At 42.8% G+C, this 22367-nt stretch overlaps 2 protein-coding genes and 1 pseudogene across 3 annotated transcripts; 1 reads left to right on the forward strand and 2 right to left on the reverse strand.

Annotated features, from left to right (window-relative positions):
* Window positions 1-84: 84 nt before the first annotated feature.
* On the reverse strand, window positions 85-4456 carry LOC136430716 (sialic acid synthase-like). Its single transcript, XM_066421547.1, has 7 exons — window positions 4232-4456; window positions 2700-2915; window positions 2448-2550; window positions 1578-1741; window positions 1312-1446; window positions 1013-1144; window positions 85-770 (listed from the first exon to the last, which is right to left on the reverse strand). The coding sequence occupies exons 1-7, from the start codon at window positions 4361-4363 to the stop codon at window positions 582-584; spliced, it is 1071 nt and encodes a 356-aa protein (XP_066277644.1). The 5' UTR covers window positions 4364-4456; the 3' UTR covers window positions 85-581.
* On the forward strand, window positions 3878-14142 carry LOC136430721 (N-acetylneuraminate lyase pseudogene; annotated as a pseudogene).
* On the reverse strand, window positions 5385-15004 carry LOC136430724 (DNA polymerase lambda-like). 2 transcript variants are annotated; one of them, XR_010754927.1, is made up of 5 exons: window positions 14881-15004; window positions 11283-11374; window positions 9429-9542; window positions 7309-7356; window positions 5385-6748 (listed from the first exon to the last, which is right to left on the reverse strand). XR_010754927.1 is itself a non-coding variant. In XM_066421557.1 (4 exons), the coding sequence occupies exons 1-4, from the start codon at window positions 11526-11528 to the stop codon at window positions 6641-6643; spliced, it is 516 nt and encodes a 171-aa protein (XP_066277654.1). In that variant the 5' UTR covers window positions 11529-11589; the 3' UTR covers window positions 5385-6640. The 2 variants fall into 2 exon arrangements, 1 of the variants encoding a protein (XP_066277654.1); XM_066421557.1 differs by lacking the exon at window positions 14881-15004 and having other exon boundaries at window positions 11283-11589.
* Between the last annotated feature and the right edge of the window lie 7363 nt (window positions 15005-22367).

Genomic DNA, 22367 nt, shown 5'->3' on the forward strand with positions numbered 1-22367 from the left:
ATATGGTAGGTAACGTTAATAGTAGGATTCTAACATGAATAGTAGGATTCTAACATGAATAGTAGGATTCTAACAGACAGACAGTTTTTTTTCCATTTATAGTACTGTTTATTTGGTAGGTTTCTCTCAAATCTAGTTCAGCATTACCGAGTAAAAAGATACAAGGTGCCAGAATACAGAGATCTTTGTCCATGTGTAAATACAGTATACTATAGTGGTTTTAGGAAGGCACATGTAATGCCGTGTTCTCATTGCAAGAAAAACAGTCAAGGATACACCTAGAATGCTGACATCACGCAGGTAAAGTCGCATTAGATCTGAGTGACATCAGCATTCTCAGTGTCCACAGGACTATTTGTATCTCTACACTACAATACGATCTTATAGCGCATAAATATCTACAAATGGTTTCCAGAAAAAAGTACTCTTTATGATTCTTTGTTTCTATAATATTGCCCTGCACGGCAATGTACAGCAAAGCAATATACTCATCTTCTATTCAGTCCTACAATAAATCAAATCTATTTTTTTTATCTATCTGTAATTTTTCATCAGAGTGCATACAGTCGGATGCTTGTCTTCTAGGCTGCCAGAGCCTCTTTCGGAATGGTCGCGTCCTCTTCGATCGCCTTGGTAACGGTCTGACCAACCAGCTCGTAGATCTGGTCAGGCGGAATGCCGAAAGGTTCGGCCGCCTTCACGGACAGGTGGTCGATGGTCAGTTTGGTACCAGCTGGGATGGTGCAGGCAGCTACCACACTCTTACCCAACTGAAAAGACAGAAAACACAGCATGAATATTACAGATTCAAATGGAGGCAGATGTCTTTTGTTTTCCCCATCAGTGGAGAATTTTTGAACATTCTAAGTTGCCATTGACACGGTTGCAAAATAAGACATGAGCAAAAAGTTCTGAAGCTATTATGTTGTGTAGAATTATTTTATAGAATGGTGTTGACTAATTTCATTTCATCCATAAAAAGAAAAAAAAGCTCGTTTCTATGTCCTCTGACCTTCTTGAAGAGTCCCTGCTCGCTGGGGCGTGGTTCCTTGATAGGTTTGCCCAGAGCCATCTCCACAATCCGGATGTTGTCGCACAAATCCTTCAACTCCTCAAACGTCAGAGACGCCGCGTGGTCCGAGCCCTGGAGACGAGAACATTTCCATCAACCAACAATGAAGAAAACAGACGTGAGCAAACTTTTCAAAGCTGGCAATTAAAGCTGGTTAGATTTTCCTGCCGTCAACAAAGCAAATAAGAATCTTGGTATGGATCTGTATTTAACCTCCTTGGGTGGATATATAAACTTACCTTCCAGGACTTGTCCAAAGTCACGTGACGCTCCACGACCTTGGCTCCCAGACTGACAGCTGCCAGGGAGATGGCGATGCCTGACTCATGCCCAGAGTAACCGATGACGGCGTGGGGAAACTTTTCCTTGAAAAGCTGGAAGTAATTAAGAAAAGTTACTGGTGCAGTTCAGCAATGCAGGTGAGAGCTTGAGGCCAGGGGGACCTCAAAAGTCGAAGACGAGAGGGTATTGGTAGCTACAGAGAAGATGAAGTATGTGTACTTACATTTATACACCTGAGATGTACGTCGGCTGGGGGGAGGGGGTATGTGCTGGTACACTGCATGACGACAAGACGTTTCTCGCCCGGCATGTTCTGCGTCACAGTGCTCACGGCCCGCTCCATGATCCCCATGGACTGCATACCTGATGACAGGATCATCGGCTTTCCTGGGGGAAAGGAGAGATATTGTTTAACAGTTCATGCCCGTAGCCAGGGGGGGTTCGGGGGGTTCGGACGAACCCCCCCATTGGCTTGAAGGTCCACTTTCACAGGCTTGACGGTCCACTTTTTAATGTTCAAGATTTTTTTCAAGGTGGACTTATTTGTATCACCAGCAATGCCACTGAGGCTATGATCCTAGAAAAAACTTTGTCTCTGATTTTTCCTCTGAATTTCTCTCAAAAACACAGGAAATGCCCTTTCAGAAGGTTCAATTCTTAGAAATTGAAACGCTCAAGGGTCCACTTTTTAACGTCCAAGGTTTTTTTTTCAAGGTGGATCTATTTGTATCACCAACGGAGCTGAAATCCTAGAAAAACTGCTAACTTTGTCTCTGATTTCTTCCTTTGAAATCCTCTCAAAAACACAGGAAATGCCATATCAGAAGGTTCAAATTTTAAAATTTCCCGGGGGGGCATACCCCCGGACCCCCCTAGGAAGCTCGCGCCTGCGTCTCTCGTCTAGCGCCTACGGCGCTCGCTGGTTCCTTAAAAATTAAAAAGAACCCCCCCATTCAAAATCCTGGCTACGGGTATGCAGTTACTTGTCTGTAGTCAGTTTTTCATTTCATGTTTTCTTTTTCATGTTTGTTGGTCATGTGCTTCACGTACGGTAGATTATTTGTTTGTTTTTTAGTCATGTTTGTTTGTTTACCTTTACTCGCGGTGTGCTTCAGGTAAGGCAGGTTGTTGGCATCAGCTGAAGCGACTTTGACGAACGGAACATCCAACTCATCAACCAGGAAGTCAGCAGCTTTCTGGGAGAGGAAAAGGAGGGATATTTTGTTGATTTTTATCATTCTAATATATGATATAGAATTTCGATGTACTATTAAACCTTCACAAACGCTACTGGGATTTAAGATGAAGTTTCCTCAAAATTGGACAAAGAATTTAGAGTCCGTACCTCATCCATTGCCGAGGCGAAGAAGTAGATGCCTTGCTGTTTGGCATACGCCTGGAGCTCCTTGTACTGGTCGTGGCTGAACTCCAGGTGCTGTTTGTGTTCGCCGTAGGTCGGTCCCCAGGCGTTGGGGCTGGTGTACGCCCGAGCAAGGGCCGCACGATTGAACCGCCTGTTCAGCTCACTCTTCTGGAATTTTGCCGCATCTGCACCTGCCTCCTGCGGGGATAAAGAACATTTTTAAGACCGATGCGGTCGCGATGTCGCGCCAGGGTATGTTGGCCCTGGCCATCCACTGCTGAGTGTTGCGGGCGCGAGGTTGTCTTGCAATGTGCATTTCATTCACTAGGGGGCGCGTCAGTCCATTGCAGCCGCGGCAGCGAACAACTTCACTGACAACTGGCCGCCGGGTGTACGGGACGTTTTTGTCAGGATTTGGAATGGTGTGTGGGGAGACTGCCAGCTGTACTTTATGGTTTACAATGCAGTTATTGTTCCTCCTCGAGTGGCTGTCAACACATTGTTCTTCTTAATATTATTGAGACTGACAACTTGTAGAAATATATTTTCAGTAGCGCTGAATTATAACCGAAACGGCACGCGATATGTTGACACTTGCAACTACAACTCTCAGGATTTAACGTTAAAGCGGATTTGGAAAACGACCCGTGCGAAACAAAAACGCCAAAGGAAATGGGTCAGGGAGTTTCCTTGTAAGAAGAGGCTCGGCGCTTTGGATCACAACCTGCCCAAAGGTTTTATTTCAATCGTCTTCAAATAAAGCTAAAGATTTATCTTGGCCTAGAAATAGCCAAGTGCTCTTGTGTTTTTGCTGTTTCTGGTGTTTTTGTATTTCATCCACACCTAAACAAATTCGACTTTCTGTCAAACTAAGCGACAACAACGCCCCTTGTCGGAGGGGCTCTGTGGTATATCCTTTGAAGAATGGAATAATTATGAAAGGTGACACACAAACCGGCCCAATGTGACACTTGTCGAACGGGTTCATCAATTCTAGCTCCACCCACCGATATACGCACATACATAGCAATACTGTTTCCAGGGCAACGGCAAATCAGACAGAAGTTCACAAATGATGGACAGCACGCGATCCCACCAGACTGGTTACGTGGCAGGCGTGAGAGAAAATTGGCAGTGATTACAGGTGAGCCCACCTGTTTTTGTCATGCAAATGAGTGCCACGATGATAAAACATCATCGCAACCCGTCTAGCTTCTTTTGGTTCGTTCACAACAAGACGAGGTGAAGCGACCAGACCTTGCTTTTCGCACCTGGACGGACGACTTTTAAGGTATGCTGACACTTGTGCTTTGTCTCGGGCGTTTACTCTTAGACGTTGTGTTGTCTCCATGTAGAATAAACAAAAACTACATAGAACATTTTTTGGCGGAAACTGCACGGCACTAAAGTATTTTACCGTTTTAAACATGAAACTAACGCTGCCACGTGTTGTTAGACGTGCGTACACGTAAGCGGAGTCAAGTCTATAGGAATGGCCGAAGGTTTGCCCGTACCTTGCATTTCTTGATCATCTCTTTGGCGATGTTGATGTCCCCCTGATGGTTCTGTCCGATTTCGGCCACCACAAAGCAAGGGTGGTCTCCTCCCACCATGCGGCCTGGCGCTAGTTCAAATTCTACCGACATTTTGGGTGAAAATTAGCTCAAAATTCGCACCAAAAAAAATCTGGTTTCAACCGAGTTAAAGCCGACCAGGTCCCACGTCGAAGAGGCCTTAATGTAGGCGTTCACCGGCTTATATAGGCGCGGGTCATTATCTATTCCCTCTGGCAAATGGACGGGTCCATCTTTGTCAAAAAGGGTTAAAGATAGTTTATTCGATTTCAAATATGGGTCTTGAAAGGACTCAGTGGACGAGGTCACATCGTACACTCGATTATTACGTTTTTGTTTGTATCTTCGTCTAGGTTAATATAACAGTGACCGATTCTTAAGACGTTTCTTAGATATGAAGTGTAGTCTCTCCCCCCGATGTGGTCGTAAGTTGGACATGTCTGACAGGCGTGTCGTCTGATATTATAATATCTGGACGCGTCACCACCCGGCCTTGTTGTGTTTAAAACCTGTGATTGTAAAGGTGTGTCCTGGGGTCAAGATTTGACATTTGGAAAAATCGCTTGCTCTCATAGCCACCACACACACCACCCCCCCCCCCCCCCCCCCCCCCACACACACACACACACATACACGTACACAGATCTTTCAAAAACGCTATAAACTTAACAAACACTGATTCTGTCCTATGAGAATATGAGAAACACGGGAAAATCAAGGATGTCATTATCATGGTATTACAATGTGGCTCTTGTAACGTTTAAGCCACGTTTAAATCGCCGTGTAAGTTGTTAAGCACTGAATCAGAATAAGTGTTTTCTATGACGTATTTTCACGAAAATCATACTTAGTCTATCTAGTTTAGATAAGTATCCAAATATCTTTACTTCCCAGCAGCCAGGTGGATATTACCTTAATCTGTTTCTGAGACTCTACTATTTTTCTAGAAGGTTAACATTATGTGTGTGCAGCCCCGCACAAAAGTACTCAATAAATACAGACCATGATTTACACAATGGTTAAACATCTTCACAACACTGACATGACTGAGGCAAATCTGAAGGTATCTTCAGAAAAACACACATTCATAAAATCAAATTTGAAATGCCATTTATTGTTGTCAAATTCATTGAAATTCATATCATTTATTGGTGTGGAACTCATTAAAATTCAACATCTTCCCTCCGCAACCATTGTATTGATTCTAAAAAGTCTTCCTAGCCTTCTTTAAGAATGTTGAAGATTCCTTGAATATGAGAACGTCAACAACATTAAATTCTTCATATCCCTCAGATTGTAACTGACAGACTCTCACATTTCACCGATCACATTTTAAAAAACCTGGCTGAAAGTTTAAAATCCTTCCCAATAACCAACCCACTTCTTCACAATGGACATCAATAACACCACATGTGGCACATCCTGCTGGGTAACATTTGCAACTTAGATCAATAACTGTCTCACAACAGCTAAACACTCTTTTAAAAATCTATCAATGTGCATTAAAATATGCAGAATGTAACAGCAGAAAAGTTAATTAGATACTCAATAACATGTAACATTGTTACTTCCAACAATTCTTAGATAAGCTATTCTATTAGTCCAATACATTGCAATTATACATGTATTGGATTCATATTGCACAGAAAGTTTACAGGTTTTTTGTGTAGAGTACTGTACTACACACACAAGCTAACTGCTTGGATACCTCCATCACAAGCTGTGGCACCCATTGTTTGTAACAGAAACAACATCCTGTGTACCCTGCAGCTAGAACTGTCAGGACAGATCAATACAGAATTCATACAGACCAAAGAACACATATGAAAACAGATGAAAGCATGTGTGGACTTTTGAGCATAACTACACATCTGGGATAGACACATTTTGTATTTTTGTTGTTTTTGTACCTGTCTGTAACTATGGAAAGTGTAGACAAGTTGAGATGGTTACATGAAAACAGGTGTCCTTTGAAGATGGATGCCTATGGCAACTGGTGGTCTTGTTTTACAAGTAAAAATAATGCCTTGATAAGTTTGTCGTGCTTAAGAACTCGGTTGTACTAATGAAACTGTGTGTCTGTAACATTAAAAATATACTGACAGGTATAGGTAGGGCTAATCTAAAATATCTATAGGACAATGAGAGTAACATCTACATCATCTACCTCTTATCACTGTTTTCACTTTTCCCTCCGAACAGAAAGAAGGTTAGTGAAACAACCACCAAGCCATCAGCTGTGACTCAAGCTAGTTACAAGGGGGAAGTATAAAGTCAGGAGGAGGGGGTTCTTCCTACCAAGGAAATTACATAGTGTTCCTACAATAAGTGTAGGGGGGGGGTGCTGCATCACCAATCTCGCTCATGAGGGGGTCTGTAATCCAGCCCCAGGTGTTTAAAGACATCTTCCTCAGTATGACAGGGGAGGGGGGTGCCGCCAAATATCTTCTCTTTCCCCTGCAATGGAAATCAACAGAACAATTATAACATTTTTACTGGTCCAATGAGTCTGACTCAGAGGAACAAAAAATAATTACTACACTGGATATTTCACTGTGATAAATCATTAAAAGAAGTTTGAGAAATAAGTCCTTGAAAATCATCAGTATACATACTCTTCAAAGATTGTCCTTCTTTGATTCTGACTAGTACATACCTTTCTTCATTCCACCGATTTACAAGGTGCATTTTATATGGACAGAATAAAAAGTGACTTAAATCCCTACTGACCCACTGTTCCACCTATCACAAGATACGTAAATCCCCAGTGCACCTACTGAAACCTGTCCCAAGACTGCCGACTTTGCTACCATGACACTCTAATCCCTAATCCCTAATGAAAACAAAGGGGTGGTCACAATGGAGTGTGAGGATGTTCAAGTACTGTGTGAGCAGAACTATATCAACAACCACTGTCTGTCTCCAGTTTTCCTTCTTCTGTCCTGTAGCTTAAAATCTCAATTCATCTATGATTTCTATAGAGTTATCAAATGACAACAGTTATACGTGTCACTGACCTTCCGAATGACTCCAGTGTTCAGGGAGTGCTCTGACAGAGACATGCCCTGTAAAACAACAATACATTGTACTTTAGTTTAGTTTAGATAAACTTAACACAACAAGTTTGAAAACTTGAATTTAGCTGATCATGTCTCTGTTCTAAATTACAAATGGGGTATCATCCTAAAGGACAATAGACAAGCTCTCCAATGATATGAAACAAACTGCCCATTATCTAAAATACAACAGACAGATTTGGTCAAAAATTAGTCTGTATAACGCAAACTCCAGCTGTCCGGGGGTTTCTCTCATCTCCCCGCGGGTTGCGAGGCCATTACAGGGCGGCGAGCGGTCACAGGAGGCTTGATTGAATTCAGGCTAGTCAAAAACTTTGGCACTTTTTTCTCAGAACTAGCTCACATATGCAGCCCTGGTGCTCGACCCTGTCATAGAAAATGGGATACAATCGTAAGGATAATGAATAATCTTTGAATGATGTATGATATAATGTAATTGATTAAGTAAAAACAAAGATATGAACTTTTTATCTGACATCAGACAACAATGCCTAAGTTCATCTGGACAGAATGATTTAACCTTTACCGGTAGTGTGCTCCAGCAACCTCTCCAGTCTGCTACTGGTTCACAGGTGGTTCAGTATGACAATGGTTAAATAGACTAAAAGTAATCATATTCAAAAATCTGCATAGACCTACTCTGGTTGGTGCATCTTCAAGCTGAGGATACTTAGAATTAAATTAATCTTTATTGCTTTATTGTTCAGATAAAGTACAACAGGCTGACGCCAATTTGAACTGGTTTATCCAAACTCATAAGATGCAATATGCAATAGTGAAAATGGTTACACTTTAAACTCTATATGTTGATAACTGCTAGAACAGCTTATAACTGTAGAATTTATTGTCTCAGGTTATCCAAATGGTACACATGTCTATAGTACCCTCTGGTTAAATTTCATTCAAATAAGCTTGTTTTCCAGTATGAGACTCATAACATACATGCGTATAAGCTCATTTTTTACAATGACAACTGCAACATTCTCTCATTATGTGTTCTACCAGTAAAGCTCATACAGGCTATGCACTTTTACAGTGACTTTGTAAGCTGTCACCAATGCGCAAGAACTGTAACAGCTTGTAGACCATTCACAAATTTATCAATATGAATTATCATGTGTTTTTTTTTCAAATGGGCCCAAATCAATAAGTGCATGGATGTCACGCATCAAGTCAAGATTGTACACGTGTGGGTTTGATAGTGTTCCTCTGTAACTGTAACCATGGTATATAAATAATTAATCCATAGCTCATATGATAAAGAAAAGTTAAAGCTCTCAAACAATTACCCTAGTCCAATAGGGGCATTGTTATTTTTCATAGAATAGTGGATGCATAATTGATGACACAGACGGCGCTTTTATTCCCGAACAATTGTTTCCTCACCTCGAGGTCATGGGACAGTTACGAATCACAGATGATGGATTGTGTGTTGAAAAAATGATGATTTGGGTCATTTGTTAACGCTTTTTGGCAATGAAAAATACAGGCATAGAATCTGGCAAATCCAGATGTATTTGAGCACATACAGAAAATCATAAAAACCAGGGACAACTATTGTGTTGTTAAAGCTTTATCTTATGACAGGTTGTTTGAAAGAAACATCATTTTCTTCATGTTCCTTGACTCATTTCTTGAACATCAATACACTCTTAAAACATTCCTGTTCAAAGGGGATGACAAAGGGAATAATTTATGTGTTCCTTTTTTGCCATTATAATGTCTGAATCCCTGTAGGTTTCATGCCGCTCAGACTTTTATAAATTAGATATAATCCCCTGGCCACTCCCTGGCTTATGAATGAATACATTGTCAGTAATACCAAACTCTAAACTCTGCACATTCCACACTGTGCTATTACTATTATAGTATTACACAATGATACATTTGAATTGTGATTCCCCAAATCAGCTGTGCGGCAAAATTGTTGGGTTGTCATTTCGCACTTGAAATATTGTCCTGTACCTACCAGTCACTGTGGTAGTTTCTATGTCAAATGTTGTGTCAAACCAAGGAGGTTAATATATAACCTCCTTGGTCAAACTCAGAACTAGATTCACCTTCTTGATGGCCAGTGCCCTCATGGACCTGTTGAAGTGTGCCGAGCCAGTGAAGTACATCAGGGCACAGGCAAACTCACTGTACGGGATGACTATAATGTCCAGCCGCCGGTGCTGCATTATGACAAAAGCAGAATATAAACACCTTTACCACTATCTAAACAGGACCTGGTGAAATACAGTTCATTACTGTGGAGTCCAAGTAACCTAGACACCAGCCCTATCCTGGGTCTTTAATAATCTATTTTGTTGGTCTATGGAGACTAGACTGAAGTTGAACACTTGTATCTTATCATTTTTTACACATGGGCTACCAGGCAGAGTATACAAAATTGTCACGGGCTATCAAGTCTGTGTAAACAGTATTCCATATGGTCAATCATGGTTTTTTGAAAATGTGACGTACCGATATCATTAGTTACTTCCACACTTGGACTAGTAAATGTTAGACTACAGAGCTATCTGATTTTTCCATCACATTTTGTTTAGTTGCTACTGGTCGTTCCACTACCGGGTATTACATCAACAGGTCACAGCTGACGGCTCATGTTGATCCAGCTCTTGATATGGATCCGCCCTAGTACACCTGGTGGAAGGGTAGGAAGTATCCGAGCAGGTATGCTTGCAGCAACCCACCCGAAACACTGTAAACAAACACGGGCGTGGCTCTCGATGTGACCTAAACATCCCCACCCCTCCGACCTGCATACTTAAGTACCCTCATCTCTCTTATTGACTTGTGAATCAGTGGATCTACTTTCTACTGTCATCTGGTGAGGGTCTGCCTGCAGCTGCTGGTATTACTGAACACAAACATAGGTGTGGTCATCAAAGGGCCTCATCATAATTACTTTTATCACACCTCACTGACATTAAAAAAACTATCCTGACCAGTGTTGTTTATGATCATATTTGGTCAGACAAGCCTCTAAGAGTTTGTCATGTTATAATAAGGAATCATACTCTAAGTCTTGAATTGAGAGACCAACATTACCTGTGAGATAAACATGATTGTGTATGAGTCAAAACATTAGCCCTGACATTTGTTACAGAACTTAATGTCACGTAAAAGTCATTGAACAATGCACACATAGGTCCATTGTTTACATTGACAATGTATATGTCAGCAAAATATGGAACTGAAGACTTGGCTGTTTGATAAAGGCTGATTTGAACATACATTTGTGTACATGTACGTAGTTACTGCCCTCTTAGCAAGACTTAAGGTTTACTGATCACAAGAGCATTTCTCCTGCCGTTCCAGTCATGTATAATGCCTAAACCTCTGACCTACAGACTAGTCGCACTGCTGGGTTGTTCCCTAATCAGACCTTCTGTCAAGAATGTCACTGTTGACAAAATTAGGCTAGACTGCAACATCTATTCCTTGTCAAAACAGTGGTGTCAGGTAATGCTGTTGCCAGAAGTTAGTCGACCTTCTAACCAAAGAGTCAAGCCAGTGTTGCATTAACTCGAGGCAGTTCCAACGAGAATTGTTGACCAATAATTTGAATGGAACTGGTGTCTTCCAACCTTGTTGAGCATGTATGTCACATGTTCGTCACAGTAGGACTGGTTTCCACACTGGTGAAGGATTATGGGATCCTATAGGATGCGTCATTTCTCTGAAACAGGTTTCCTCTGGCTTGAATCATTTTGCGACAGACTTTCTATGGAGGAGCCTCAAAAAGCCCTGAACACTCAGAATTTATTTCTTATACAGATTACATACCACTAGTATAATAAATATACGATAAAAACCCACTGCACATGTACAGTCCTGGTGACCTAGGCTACAAGTTGTGGAGCACCTGCTTTACTTTACTTTTTTAGTTAGTTCAAATGTATCCTCACCTTCCTGCCCTCCCCCGGCAGACGACACACACCCAGGTACTTCTTCTGGTCTCCATTGTCCTCCTGGGTCACAAGGTCATCTGTCAGGAAACCTGGAATACACAAACATTCAAGGTCAACTTTCCTGTGGCAATCACTTAGATCTGTGTCTTCCCAGGACATGTACAATATCTTAACCATCATCCCCTTGCAATAAACCAAAGTCAAGTATGTAGCGGTGTTTATTTCTTTATTCAATTCCTCCATTTGCTTCAAGTATATGATTAGATCATTCCATACACCTGTAATAGAAAATGAATATGTACTGTATCTGTATTTATCAATTAATAATCAATAAATCTATGTATCTATACATAATCACGGAGAGAGAGAGCAACCGTGACTAGAATATTATTTTTCTTCAGTTTTGCAGTTTAAGAAACCCTTAAACCCCATACACCCACATAGCTGTAGCCAAAAAGAAGAAAGTGTTTTGTTGTGGTTCTTTTAGTTTTAGCCAATCAGAACTATATAAACTGCTGTCTGTTTTTGTGACATTCCAGCTTGTCCCTCACTCAGCTCCGGCCAATCAGAACAAAGCTATAATGCTATTTTTGATACGTTCCCTCATGATCCTCGAATGGATATTGATTTCAAACTTAAAAGACAAGATGAGAAATGAAATGACTCTTCATATAATAGTATAGAGAGAAGATTTGGTCATGTTGAGGCTAGATTGTACGACTACCTCAATATGTACTTTAGAACCATAACATTAAAATACAAATATCAGGTACAGGTCAGCTAGCTTTTTTACTAGCTGTATGGTGACGCTTGTCCTGAAAAAGTAGTATCACATGAATGACTTGCAAAATGAGCGCGAGCACATACCAACCATACGTCTGCTTGATGATAACGTAACATACCATGGCAATGATAACCATTTGCTTTCCATTTTTCAGGGACATGATGCTGCGGATAGAAGGCCTGATAGCTGCCGTCTTCACACCAGTGAAGGAGAACGGTGACCTAAACCTGGACGTCATAGATCAGTACATCGACCACCTGGTGTCCCAGGGGGTGCTGAATGTGTTTGTCGGTGGCAGCACTGGCGAAGGTGCAAGCTTCTCATTGGCTGAGAGGAAGCAGCTGACCGAGAAGTGGGTGACGGCTGGAAGCGGGAAGTTGCAGAACGTGATCGTCCACGTGGGCGGCATCAGCGTGCCGGACTCCCAGGACCTTGCCAGACATGCAGAGAGTGTTGGGGTGCAGGGGATCAGCACCCTGCCCACCGTGGTCTTCAAACCCAAAAATGCCTCCAAAGTGGCCGAACACCTGAAGATGTTGTATGATGCTGCCCCGAAGACCCCCCTGCTCTACTACCACCTGCCTGGTTCTACAGGTGTGGACATACTGATAGAGGACTTAGTCAATGCTGTGGAGAAGCTGGGAGTGCCAACGTTCAGCGGAGTCAAGTTCACTGGAGCCAACCTGAAGGACTTTCGGCGTAGCATCAAGCTCTTTGGTGACAAGTACATGTTCCCGTACGGCTGCGACGAGCAGATGCTCTGTGTCCTCCCTCTGGGCTGCAGGAGCTTCATTGGGAGCACGTACAACTACGCCGGGCATTTGTACAACAAACTGATCGAATCGTACAAAAATGGAGACATGGAAATGGCACTCAAGCTTCTCGACAAATCCCAGTCTCTCGTTGGAGTCCTGTTTGCTCATAGCTTCGACTCCGGGATCAACAAACAGGTCATGAGCCTGGTGTCAGGAATCAACATGGGTCCTCCCCGCCACCCCATCATCTACCGCCCCGATGACGAGATGAAAAAGGTTCGCTGTGAGCTGGAGGAAGCAGGATTCTTCAATGGCATTTACTAGTGGGCTGTCTTACGCAAACTCTCATATTAACCACTTCTGTGACTGACTTCCATGTTCCTAATGACAGTCTTTGAGGATTTGATAGGAAACATTTGAACAACAACTGGTAATATCACAACTGTTATCATGCATTTTCTGTACAACATGTCTGATCAATCTGTATTCAATGGCAGGGAGGAGTAAAGAGAGATACATGAGAACTACACTATACATTCACACTATGGTAAATAAGGACTGAAAATTGGATAGACAATGTTAGAGTCACCAAGTAAAAACATCATTGCTGTCTGCAGGACTTGGATGGTTGGTGCAGGTACTAGGTAGTCTAAACTTTTGACTGTATCACAATATACTCGAAAAGAAGTTAAACTATTTATTTCTTCATGATTGTTTAATCATGTTTGTTTGATCTTTCATCTTTCATCTAGCAATGTCTAGGAAGCCCCTTACATATTTCCAAGTGACTGTACAATCATCAGTGGGCTTATATTCAGCATATGTACATCAAAATGGAAATTATGGAAATTATACATAAAAAACATACCAAAGCGAAAATGTAAGTGCAATAAAAGAGAGGTAGAGCAGTCATCCTTTATTGAGGTGAAGCATGAGGCTATTTCAAAGTATGTGCAATGATATTGTTATTGTTGACATCAAAGACATCTCAATTAAAAGGAAAATCAGGGAAATGACTCCTTAATATTAAGAGTGCCAACTTGTCTGACGAAAGAAAATACTTCCATCTTACCTATTTCCCGTCATGACGTGTCGTCCTAGATTCACTTGATTTCAAAGATTAATTTGAGAGCTCTTCTCAGTATTACTTACATGTATGTTGTTCCTATAAGAGTACACTGTCTATAATCCCCAGTTTTCATTGTTGGCTTTGCGTCCAACATACATAAAATGTAACATTGTTAGTATACCAGTGAAATGTAGGAAACCTGGCAATCATTACCACTCGAGTGATACAAGCAATAAAAGACAAAATATACATGTAACGCTATTTTCTTGTTGGACATGTGTCTCCTGTCTTGCTCTTGCTAATCAAAAAAATGTTAAGTGGAATAGATTCATGAAAAAGGATGATACTGTGAAATATAGACATATGTGAAAAGGGAGGGGAGGATTACAACTCTGTCTTAAAGACTCATTTATGAAATAGAGAGAAATTGCTGGTCAAATTAGATAAAGGGCCTATCCAGTTCTTGTAAGGACAGAAACGTCAATCATGAGTGTGTCATACATTCAGTTCTCTATTATATGCCTAAGAAAATGCCCTATACGTGCAATATGTTGTAGTAAGTCCGATAAAAATCCTCTGATCCAACTGGATTTACAACAGAAGTGATCGCGTATCGAGGAGCGCACCATGTATTAGCGCCTACTGTCGGAGATAACCTGCACTGCATACCACTGAGCAGTCGGACTTGCAGTGTGCAAAACAACCACTAGAAGTCGCTGGTGTGCGGCAGGTGGTAAACTGGCAATGTTTCGTCTCTTCAAGGCAATTAATCTGTTGCGGTTTTTCGGTTTTTACTACGAAAAGAATATGGAATAAATAGTAAATACGGCGACTAGAATAAATGCGTTTGTAACGATCTACCGGGACGTTTTAGTTCCTTGATTGAAGGGTGAAGTTTTCTCATCATATTCAGAGGTACAGCATGCGAGCTTTACTCGAATAAATCACAGCAAGAACGGCATCGGTAGTGCGACAGGGTCAACCTACCGATGCCTCGTGGATCGATCCGTTTACGCTAATGTTGGCGATAACTCCGAATCTCTTCAGTCGTTCAGAAGCCTTGTTTTCGGTAGCTATGGCTCATTCATCCCTATGATGTCATATGGATCACGCAATATCAGCGTAATTTGTGACAGTGTGCTTGCAGGGTCGTAATCAATAAATCATTCTTTCTTTATTCTTTATTAAAAATTGCAACAAGACAATACATAGTGGAGCGCCAGGCAGCAAGCTGATGTTGCCGACCACTTAACATTACAATTACATTGAAATACAACAATAGAATACGAGAGACAATTCAGTATAGAATTCAAAGTAATGCATTAAAAGTGCACATATTAAAGGTGTCTCAGCTGGAAGCAAATCTTTCCGTTGTTTTAATATACGTATGTAGTGCCCCAGACAGTTGTTTGTTTATCTCAAAGTTGTGGGCTACTGATCCCTGGAGTAAAAGAGGTGTAGTGGGGATCAATAAATCATAAATGTCATCACTGAATTCGTGATAGATGGTAAACCACAAAAATCAAAATTTCAGATTTTCAGTGAACTGTGCAATCCTCCTGAATCGTGCTGTAAAAAGTCAAGCATTTTTTGGTTGGCATAGAAAACAAGATCGTGAATGACGTCATAGTGACGCCATCGGCACACTCATGGTCCTGTGAGACACACGTCAAACCCTGGCACATGTACTGTCACGCACTTCGGTTTTCAAATCGTGTTCTTCAATTACATGCTGTATTTAACTCTGCGAATTTCGGGTTCAATATCAAATAAACATCCGACCGACGTGGCGTTGTAGAAATTCCAGTCACAGTGGACAGCCTATTAAAAATGTATTTTCATAGCTAATTGCAAAATGACTAAATGTTCATAGAATAAAACACACCACGTACATCAATGAGATCAAAACTGTAATGTATGTTCACTCTTCTACAAAATATCGGATGTACACATTTCATACCGTACAATAATCAATATCAAAAAAGTATTACCGTTAAATGTATGTGTAAAACCAAGGAGGTTGGTAAAACTGAGCACTTCGAAATCAGCCTTGTAAATGAAATACAACAGCATCATGGAGCATGTCCCATATCGTACAAAACAGCGAAGTCAAATTAATCTTTTAAATCACTTTACGGACGTCCACGCCTGGTAGGCAGAAGAATCCTAAGTGCTTTCTACACGATGCATCGCTGAGACCAAGGACGTCGAATTGATTGTTAGGACCCAGACAATTGGTCCATGGAGAGTTCCCGCCAATAAAACATTCATTTCCCAGAGCCCCCGCACAATAGAAGATTGAATATTCAGTGTGTCAGACGACAGTCCGTCAAACGGGAGTCTGACTCTCCTGTTTCCTGCCATTTTGTGGACACATTTTCAGACATGCACTTTGTTTCGGTCTGAAGAAAGAACACCGAAGACTGAAATTTGGACAAATCAAGGACATTATAGTCCTTGGACAAATCAACACCTATGCATGTTGTAGCTTTGCCGGTGACGTTAAAAACACCGTGATAAACAGATCAAGACATCTTGTCACAACACCGTGACTCAGTGATCAGGTTTCATACCGATGCACTTTGCAGAGATCCACTTTCAATGTCAACGGACAGGAAATATTTTCAGAAGAGTGTCGCTCATAGCGTCGGGTGATTCATTCCACGGCGACAGAGTTATCTAAATGTCAAAACCGTACATATACTGCAAAAATGATGGTGTCTTTGTAAAAAAAAAAGACAAACATACACCTGTTAAGAGGGAACATAGGACACCGTTTGAGCACGTAAGAGACCCATTGCATTTAGTAAGATGACCAAGATCAACCAGATTTAATACCAATATGTCGCGTACTTAAGCTTGTCTGCTATTTTGTGCAGACACTTGAAACCAGCTAGGCTGTCTGAACTCCCCCAGTAATGTCACTTGGCATTATTGATAAGTGATATATTCCTGAGTAATTTGAGCTCTAGAGAGTGCATGCGCAACGGTAGGAAACATGATATGCTTATTCAGAACATGTTTTTATTGTAAGAAAGTCAATGAAAAATTAGAAACGTAATTTTGTAGAGTTACGGTATACGTACTTTGTAGAAATTCGTTTCCTGGTGCACTGATCTGTCTAAATACAACAAAGGGTGAGGTGTCGTCCGATGAGTCATTGCTACGTCATTCAGGTATGTGCCCTGGGGCATGGCCCGTGACGTGTTCAGGAGAAAAGGTAAATATTACAGCTTAGTGACCAGGTGGCCATATCTACCTAATGATTATATCAACACAACCTTCAAACTATGCAGATGAAGGGAACAGCAAATAAAACATCGTCAAAAGTCCACATTTCGCGTAACGTCAATACCATTCAGTATCAAAGGTCGCCAAACAAGTCAAGCAGAAGGCCCCACACTGAGGTCGCGTGTTGTGCGTCTCTTGACGACCGAGTCCCCGCTAATCAGCTAGTTGACATGCTAATATTTGGCGAGTTATACAGAAACCTAACCTTACAGAAACTTTCGCTGACGGAAATTAAGTTACCCTGCGGGAAATTAGTGCTCCAAATTAGACTGAAACTGGGACATACCGGCACTGTTTGGACATAGCTAGCTGGCTCCGGATTGAGTTTAGCTCTAGATAAGATATCGTTCATTTTGAACTGAACAAGGACATTAATGTCCTTGAACTGAACGAACGAGTAGCACAATATAGAGTCAAAGTCCGCCAGCGCATTTATCGCATGACAAAACAGTATCTAACCTCCTTGTTTTAACTTAAAACAGTTTCGCAACATTTACACTTGGCAGTATAAAAGTGTTAACAGTATAAAAACGATGGTAATGATACAACAGTCAGAAACATCACTGGATGCTAACGTTGCCAATGTCACTTGCAGGGGTCGTAATCGTTATTGACGTCGGCAAGGTGGGTTTATAGTCTTTGAATCACCCTGGGAACCTGAGACAAAAGTCTGGTCTCCTGAGAGACGCGCGTCTTGTGCGGAACATGGAATAAGAAAATATATTCAGTTCCTCCAAGTCCAAGGAGGTAAAACGGTTCCTCCCCGTTGCATGAGGACATCAGAATACGGCATTGCTGAAGAAAAGTCCGTTTGGTCGCCAGGAGACTCCATACAGCTCCCTCAGCCTCCTTAGCTCGGCACGTTCCACCCCGACCCGCACGTCTGGCACGGCGTTTCTCCGCCGCAGTAGCAGCGGGCTGGTCGGCAGGTCACTCTCCTCAGCCGCCGGGAGCACTGCCGGGTCCACCCGGTGTTCCTCCTCGGCCCGCTCGCCGTACTCTTGCCGAAGATTCTGAAGAACATTTGCGTCGATTCCTTCCAAGATGTTCCCTAAGGCGTTCCGTCGGCGTGGGGCCCTCCTGAGTCCGTCAGCGGCAGACATTTCTCACCTGCGAACTTGACTTCCTACTTCTGCAAGGTGTCGGTATAAACGTTGTCTGTGTGTGTATGGCGGGGTTGCATCAAACCATGATATGTGTAGTACGTCCGCACTTCTGATTGGTCCATTCAGGGCGAGCGGGAATCCCCGTTTTGTGATTGGTTAACGTCACAATGACGTTAGGAAAATCCACTTTATCACGCGGGTGAGTAAGACCAAGGAGGTTTTATATGAAACCTCCTTGGTAAGACTGAGTGTACAGCCTCTTGTTGTTACATGCATATGATCACATGGCTTAAACGATGTTTGGAATTTAAATATGCTGCGCTAAGGCATGACAAATCCTTCGATGTATACAGCCAATCGCTGCTGCATGCCAGAAGCGCCACTCATAGTAACATTATGTTATCAACCATTGCTGGGACCATTAGCCTGGAATGGCCAGGCAGCGGAGCTTGGGTAGCGGCCGGAAGCTAAATAGGATGGATTCCAGGCTAGGGACCATAGCTCATGGAAGACTTGTGACTGGCACTCCATATCTGCCTCAGTCTGACTGTTCTCTCTGCCAGCTATAAATGTTCACAACTTTTGTACTTCTGCAGCTTCTCTTCTGGCCCAAGGCAAAAACATACTTTACACCTCACTGATGAAAAAAAGGCAACCCTGACCGTACCGTCATAATAGCACGACTGACGACTCTAGACAGGCAATAAGGTGCACAACCGTCGCTGGGCTTTATTCAGACATCAAGCCTCACCGAGGCAACATGGCGGACAAAGGGAAAACACGAGGTGACCTCGTTACATCATAGGTCATCGGACCGTACCAATTACAACACTAACATAGGGTGGCGTGATCTCTTTTCCTCCTTCCTACTTTCTCTCTCTCTTAGTGTGCTCCTAAATTTCCTTCTTCCCTCGTTTTCAATATAAACTAAATAAACTTGACTAATGGAGAAACATAAGAGAATTGTAACTAGAATAACAGTTAAAGGTCCTAGTAACATGTTATTAATGGATCTGTAATGATGAGTCAGTGTTCTTCCATTACCAAATACCTGTTAACATGATTCACATATTTCTTTGTCAGTTTGTAAAATGGATATATCCAAGATAACTGGTGTTATACTTATTCAAAAATAAACTTCCTACTGCCTACTCCTCTTCAAATAAAACAACTAATGCTGACATGAAACATTCTGCATTTAGATTTGACTTGTTCTGTCTTCTTTTCTAAGTAACTGGAAAATTATTGTAACTACGGTAACATAACGTAATGTCGGTAACGTAACATCTTTCTCAATACAGGTAATACCATAACTCGCTAATGGTCATGTATATATTCCTTCCTATCTTTCTTTGTAACTAACTAAAGGATTGATCTGTTGATATGAACTCTGTGAAACTGCAAATCAAACCACTTTAGTACCTTTGGACATATATTTGCTGCACATGTAGAGACTGTTCTGTTCTGCTTTGACTTAGGAGATAGGTGTGTAACTTGTCCTATTATACTTTCAGTTCGTTATGGCATAAAGTTCTGTGGGTGTTGAACAGATGGGGGTGGTTCCAGTGGGGGCCGGACTGCCGGGGTGTCAGGAACTGGTGGAAGAGGGTCAGGTGGAACAGGAGGAAGACGGTCAGGTGGGCTCTGGCATTCTTCCTTCACCTGCGGTGTGTCGCGTGGGGTGTCAGCTTCTGCTGAAGGTGATACTATCTTGGTATGTCTCTTCACCCGTGGAGTGTCAGCTTCTGCTGGTGATGTCAGGTGTTCTTCTTTCACGTGTGAAGTATCAGCGTCTGCTGGTGAAGTCAGGTGTTCTTCTTTCATGTGTGGAGTATCAGCCTCTGCTGGTGAAGTCAGGTGTTCTTCTTTCACGTGTGACGTATCAGCTTCTGCTAGTGATGACAGGGTCCCTTCTTTCACGTGTGAAGTATCCGCCTCTGCTGGTGAAGTCAGGTGTTTTTCTTTCACGTGTGGAGTATCAGCTTCTGCTGGTGATGACAGGGTCCCTTCTTTCACGTGTGAAGTATCAGCCTCTGCTGGTGAAGTCAGGTGTTCTTCTTTCACGTGTAAAGTATCAGTGTCTGCTGGTGAAGTCAGGTGTTCTTCTTTCACGTGTGAAGTATCAGCATCTGCTGGTGAAGTCAGGTGTTCTTCTTTCACGTGTGAAGTATCAGCTTCTGCTGGTATTGACAGGTTCCCTTCTTTCACTTGTGGTGTGTCAGCTTCTGCTGGTGATGACAGGTGTTGTTCTTTCACGCATGATGTATCAGCTTCTGCTGGTGAAGTCAGGTTCCCTTCTTTCACTTGTGGTGTGTCAGCTTCCGCTGTTGATAGCAGTTGATCTGCTCTCACCCGTGGTGTCTCAGCTTCTGTTGATGATGGCAGGTGCTCTTCCTTCACGTGTGGTTTATCAGCTTCTGCTGATGATGACAGGTGCTCTTCCGTCACGTGTGGTGTATCAGCTTCTGCTGGTGGTGACAGCTGTTCTTCCATCACGTGTGGAGCATCAGCTTCTGCTGGTAGTGACAGGTGCTCCTCTGTCACATGTGGTGTATCAGCTTCTGCTGATGATGGCAGGTGCTTTTCCTTCACTGGTGGTATGTCAGCCTCTGCAGAAGGGGACAGGTGTTCTTCCTGCACCTGGGGTGTGTCAGCCTTTTCTGGTGACGACAGGTGGTCTTTCTTCACGTTTTGGGTGTCAGCTTCTGCTACTGATGACAGGAGCTTTTCCTTCACCGGTAGTGTATCAGCGTCTGCTGATAGTGACAGGTGTTTTTCCTTCACCGGTAGTGTGTCAACCTTTGCAGCAGGTGACAGGTGCTCTAGGGTGTGGACCAGTGACCTTGTGTTTGTTTGTTGTTCAGTCACAGCAGGGTTGGTCACAACATGAACTACAGGAGTGGTATGTAGCAGGTTCATGACCTTGGGCACTTGAACTTGAACACTGGAAAAGCTAGCTTCCCTTCTAGAGCGTGCTAGGTTGTGGTGCATACGATTTTTGCTGTACCAGATGCTATGTATACGTGGCTGGGCTTGTGTGGTAGATGTGGAATAATCAAAGATGGATCCATCAGGAAGATGAATTGTTCTTTTGCTAAAGTTGATGATTAAACTGTTGACTTGTAAGAATGTGATTCCTGCAATGATTGGATCGGCTAAGTCTTCTACCACGATTGCGTTGAAATGAAGCGGTTGTTTCCTTCTGTAGAATGTGGTAGTACACTCACCTATGGGAGAGATTCGCCGCCCATCTGCTTGGATTGGAGTAAGATCTGTGTTGTTGGGAGAAATTAACAGCCCCAAGCGCCGCGCTTCATCGGCACGAATCATGCTCGACTGTGCCCCCGAATCCAGGAGTATCTTGACCGCCGCTCCCTTGTGGAAGGCTTCAAGGTTTGGAGAAGCGCTTGCTTTCACTCCGCGTCCGGATTCTTGCTGGGGAGGGGCGCCCACGTGGCGGCGTGTACAACTCTCTATGTCTTCATCGGGCAAGTACGGACATGCACTGAGGAAGTGATCGAAAACTTGCCGCCCCGCTTGTTGACAAATCGGGCAGATCTTCTTGTCCTTTTTAGGTTCTTGGTTCTTCGGGCGTCGGGGAAGATCTTGGGTTCTCCAGTGCCTGTCAGGATCTTGTTGAGGGCTGGGGTAGTGTGGGTTGGACCGCCGGTTCCTCCAGGGAGCTGTGTCTGTTGTGCGCCAGTGCGCCCGGTTTGCTGTTGCCATCATATCTTGGTCGTCGTTCTAGCGCTTTCTTGTTTGAGTTGCGGCTTCCAACTTGGTCAGTGGATTCTTGATCTCACAACGCTGTCACCACGTCATAATAGCACGACTGACGACTCTAGACAGGCAATAAGGTGCACAACCGTCGCTGGGCTTTATTCAGACATCAAGCCTCACCGAGGCAACATGGCGGACAAAGGGAAAACACGAGGTGACCTCGTTACATCATAGGTCATCGGACCGTACCAATTACAACACTAACATAGGGTGGCGTACCAGCATTCGCAATGTCTGGTAAGGATGTGCATGTACCTGTGGATGGCCTTTGCACAAGCTCAAGGCCCAAATGGGGAG

Source organism: Branchiostoma lanceolatum, chromosome 3 (genome assembly GCF_035083965.1).
Source record: "Branchiostoma lanceolatum isolate klBraLanc5 chromosome 3, klBraLanc5.hap2, whole genome shotgun sequence".
NCBI classification, from domain to species: Eukaryota; Metazoa; Chordata; class Leptocardii; order Amphioxiformes; family Branchiostomatidae; genus Branchiostoma; species Branchiostoma lanceolatum.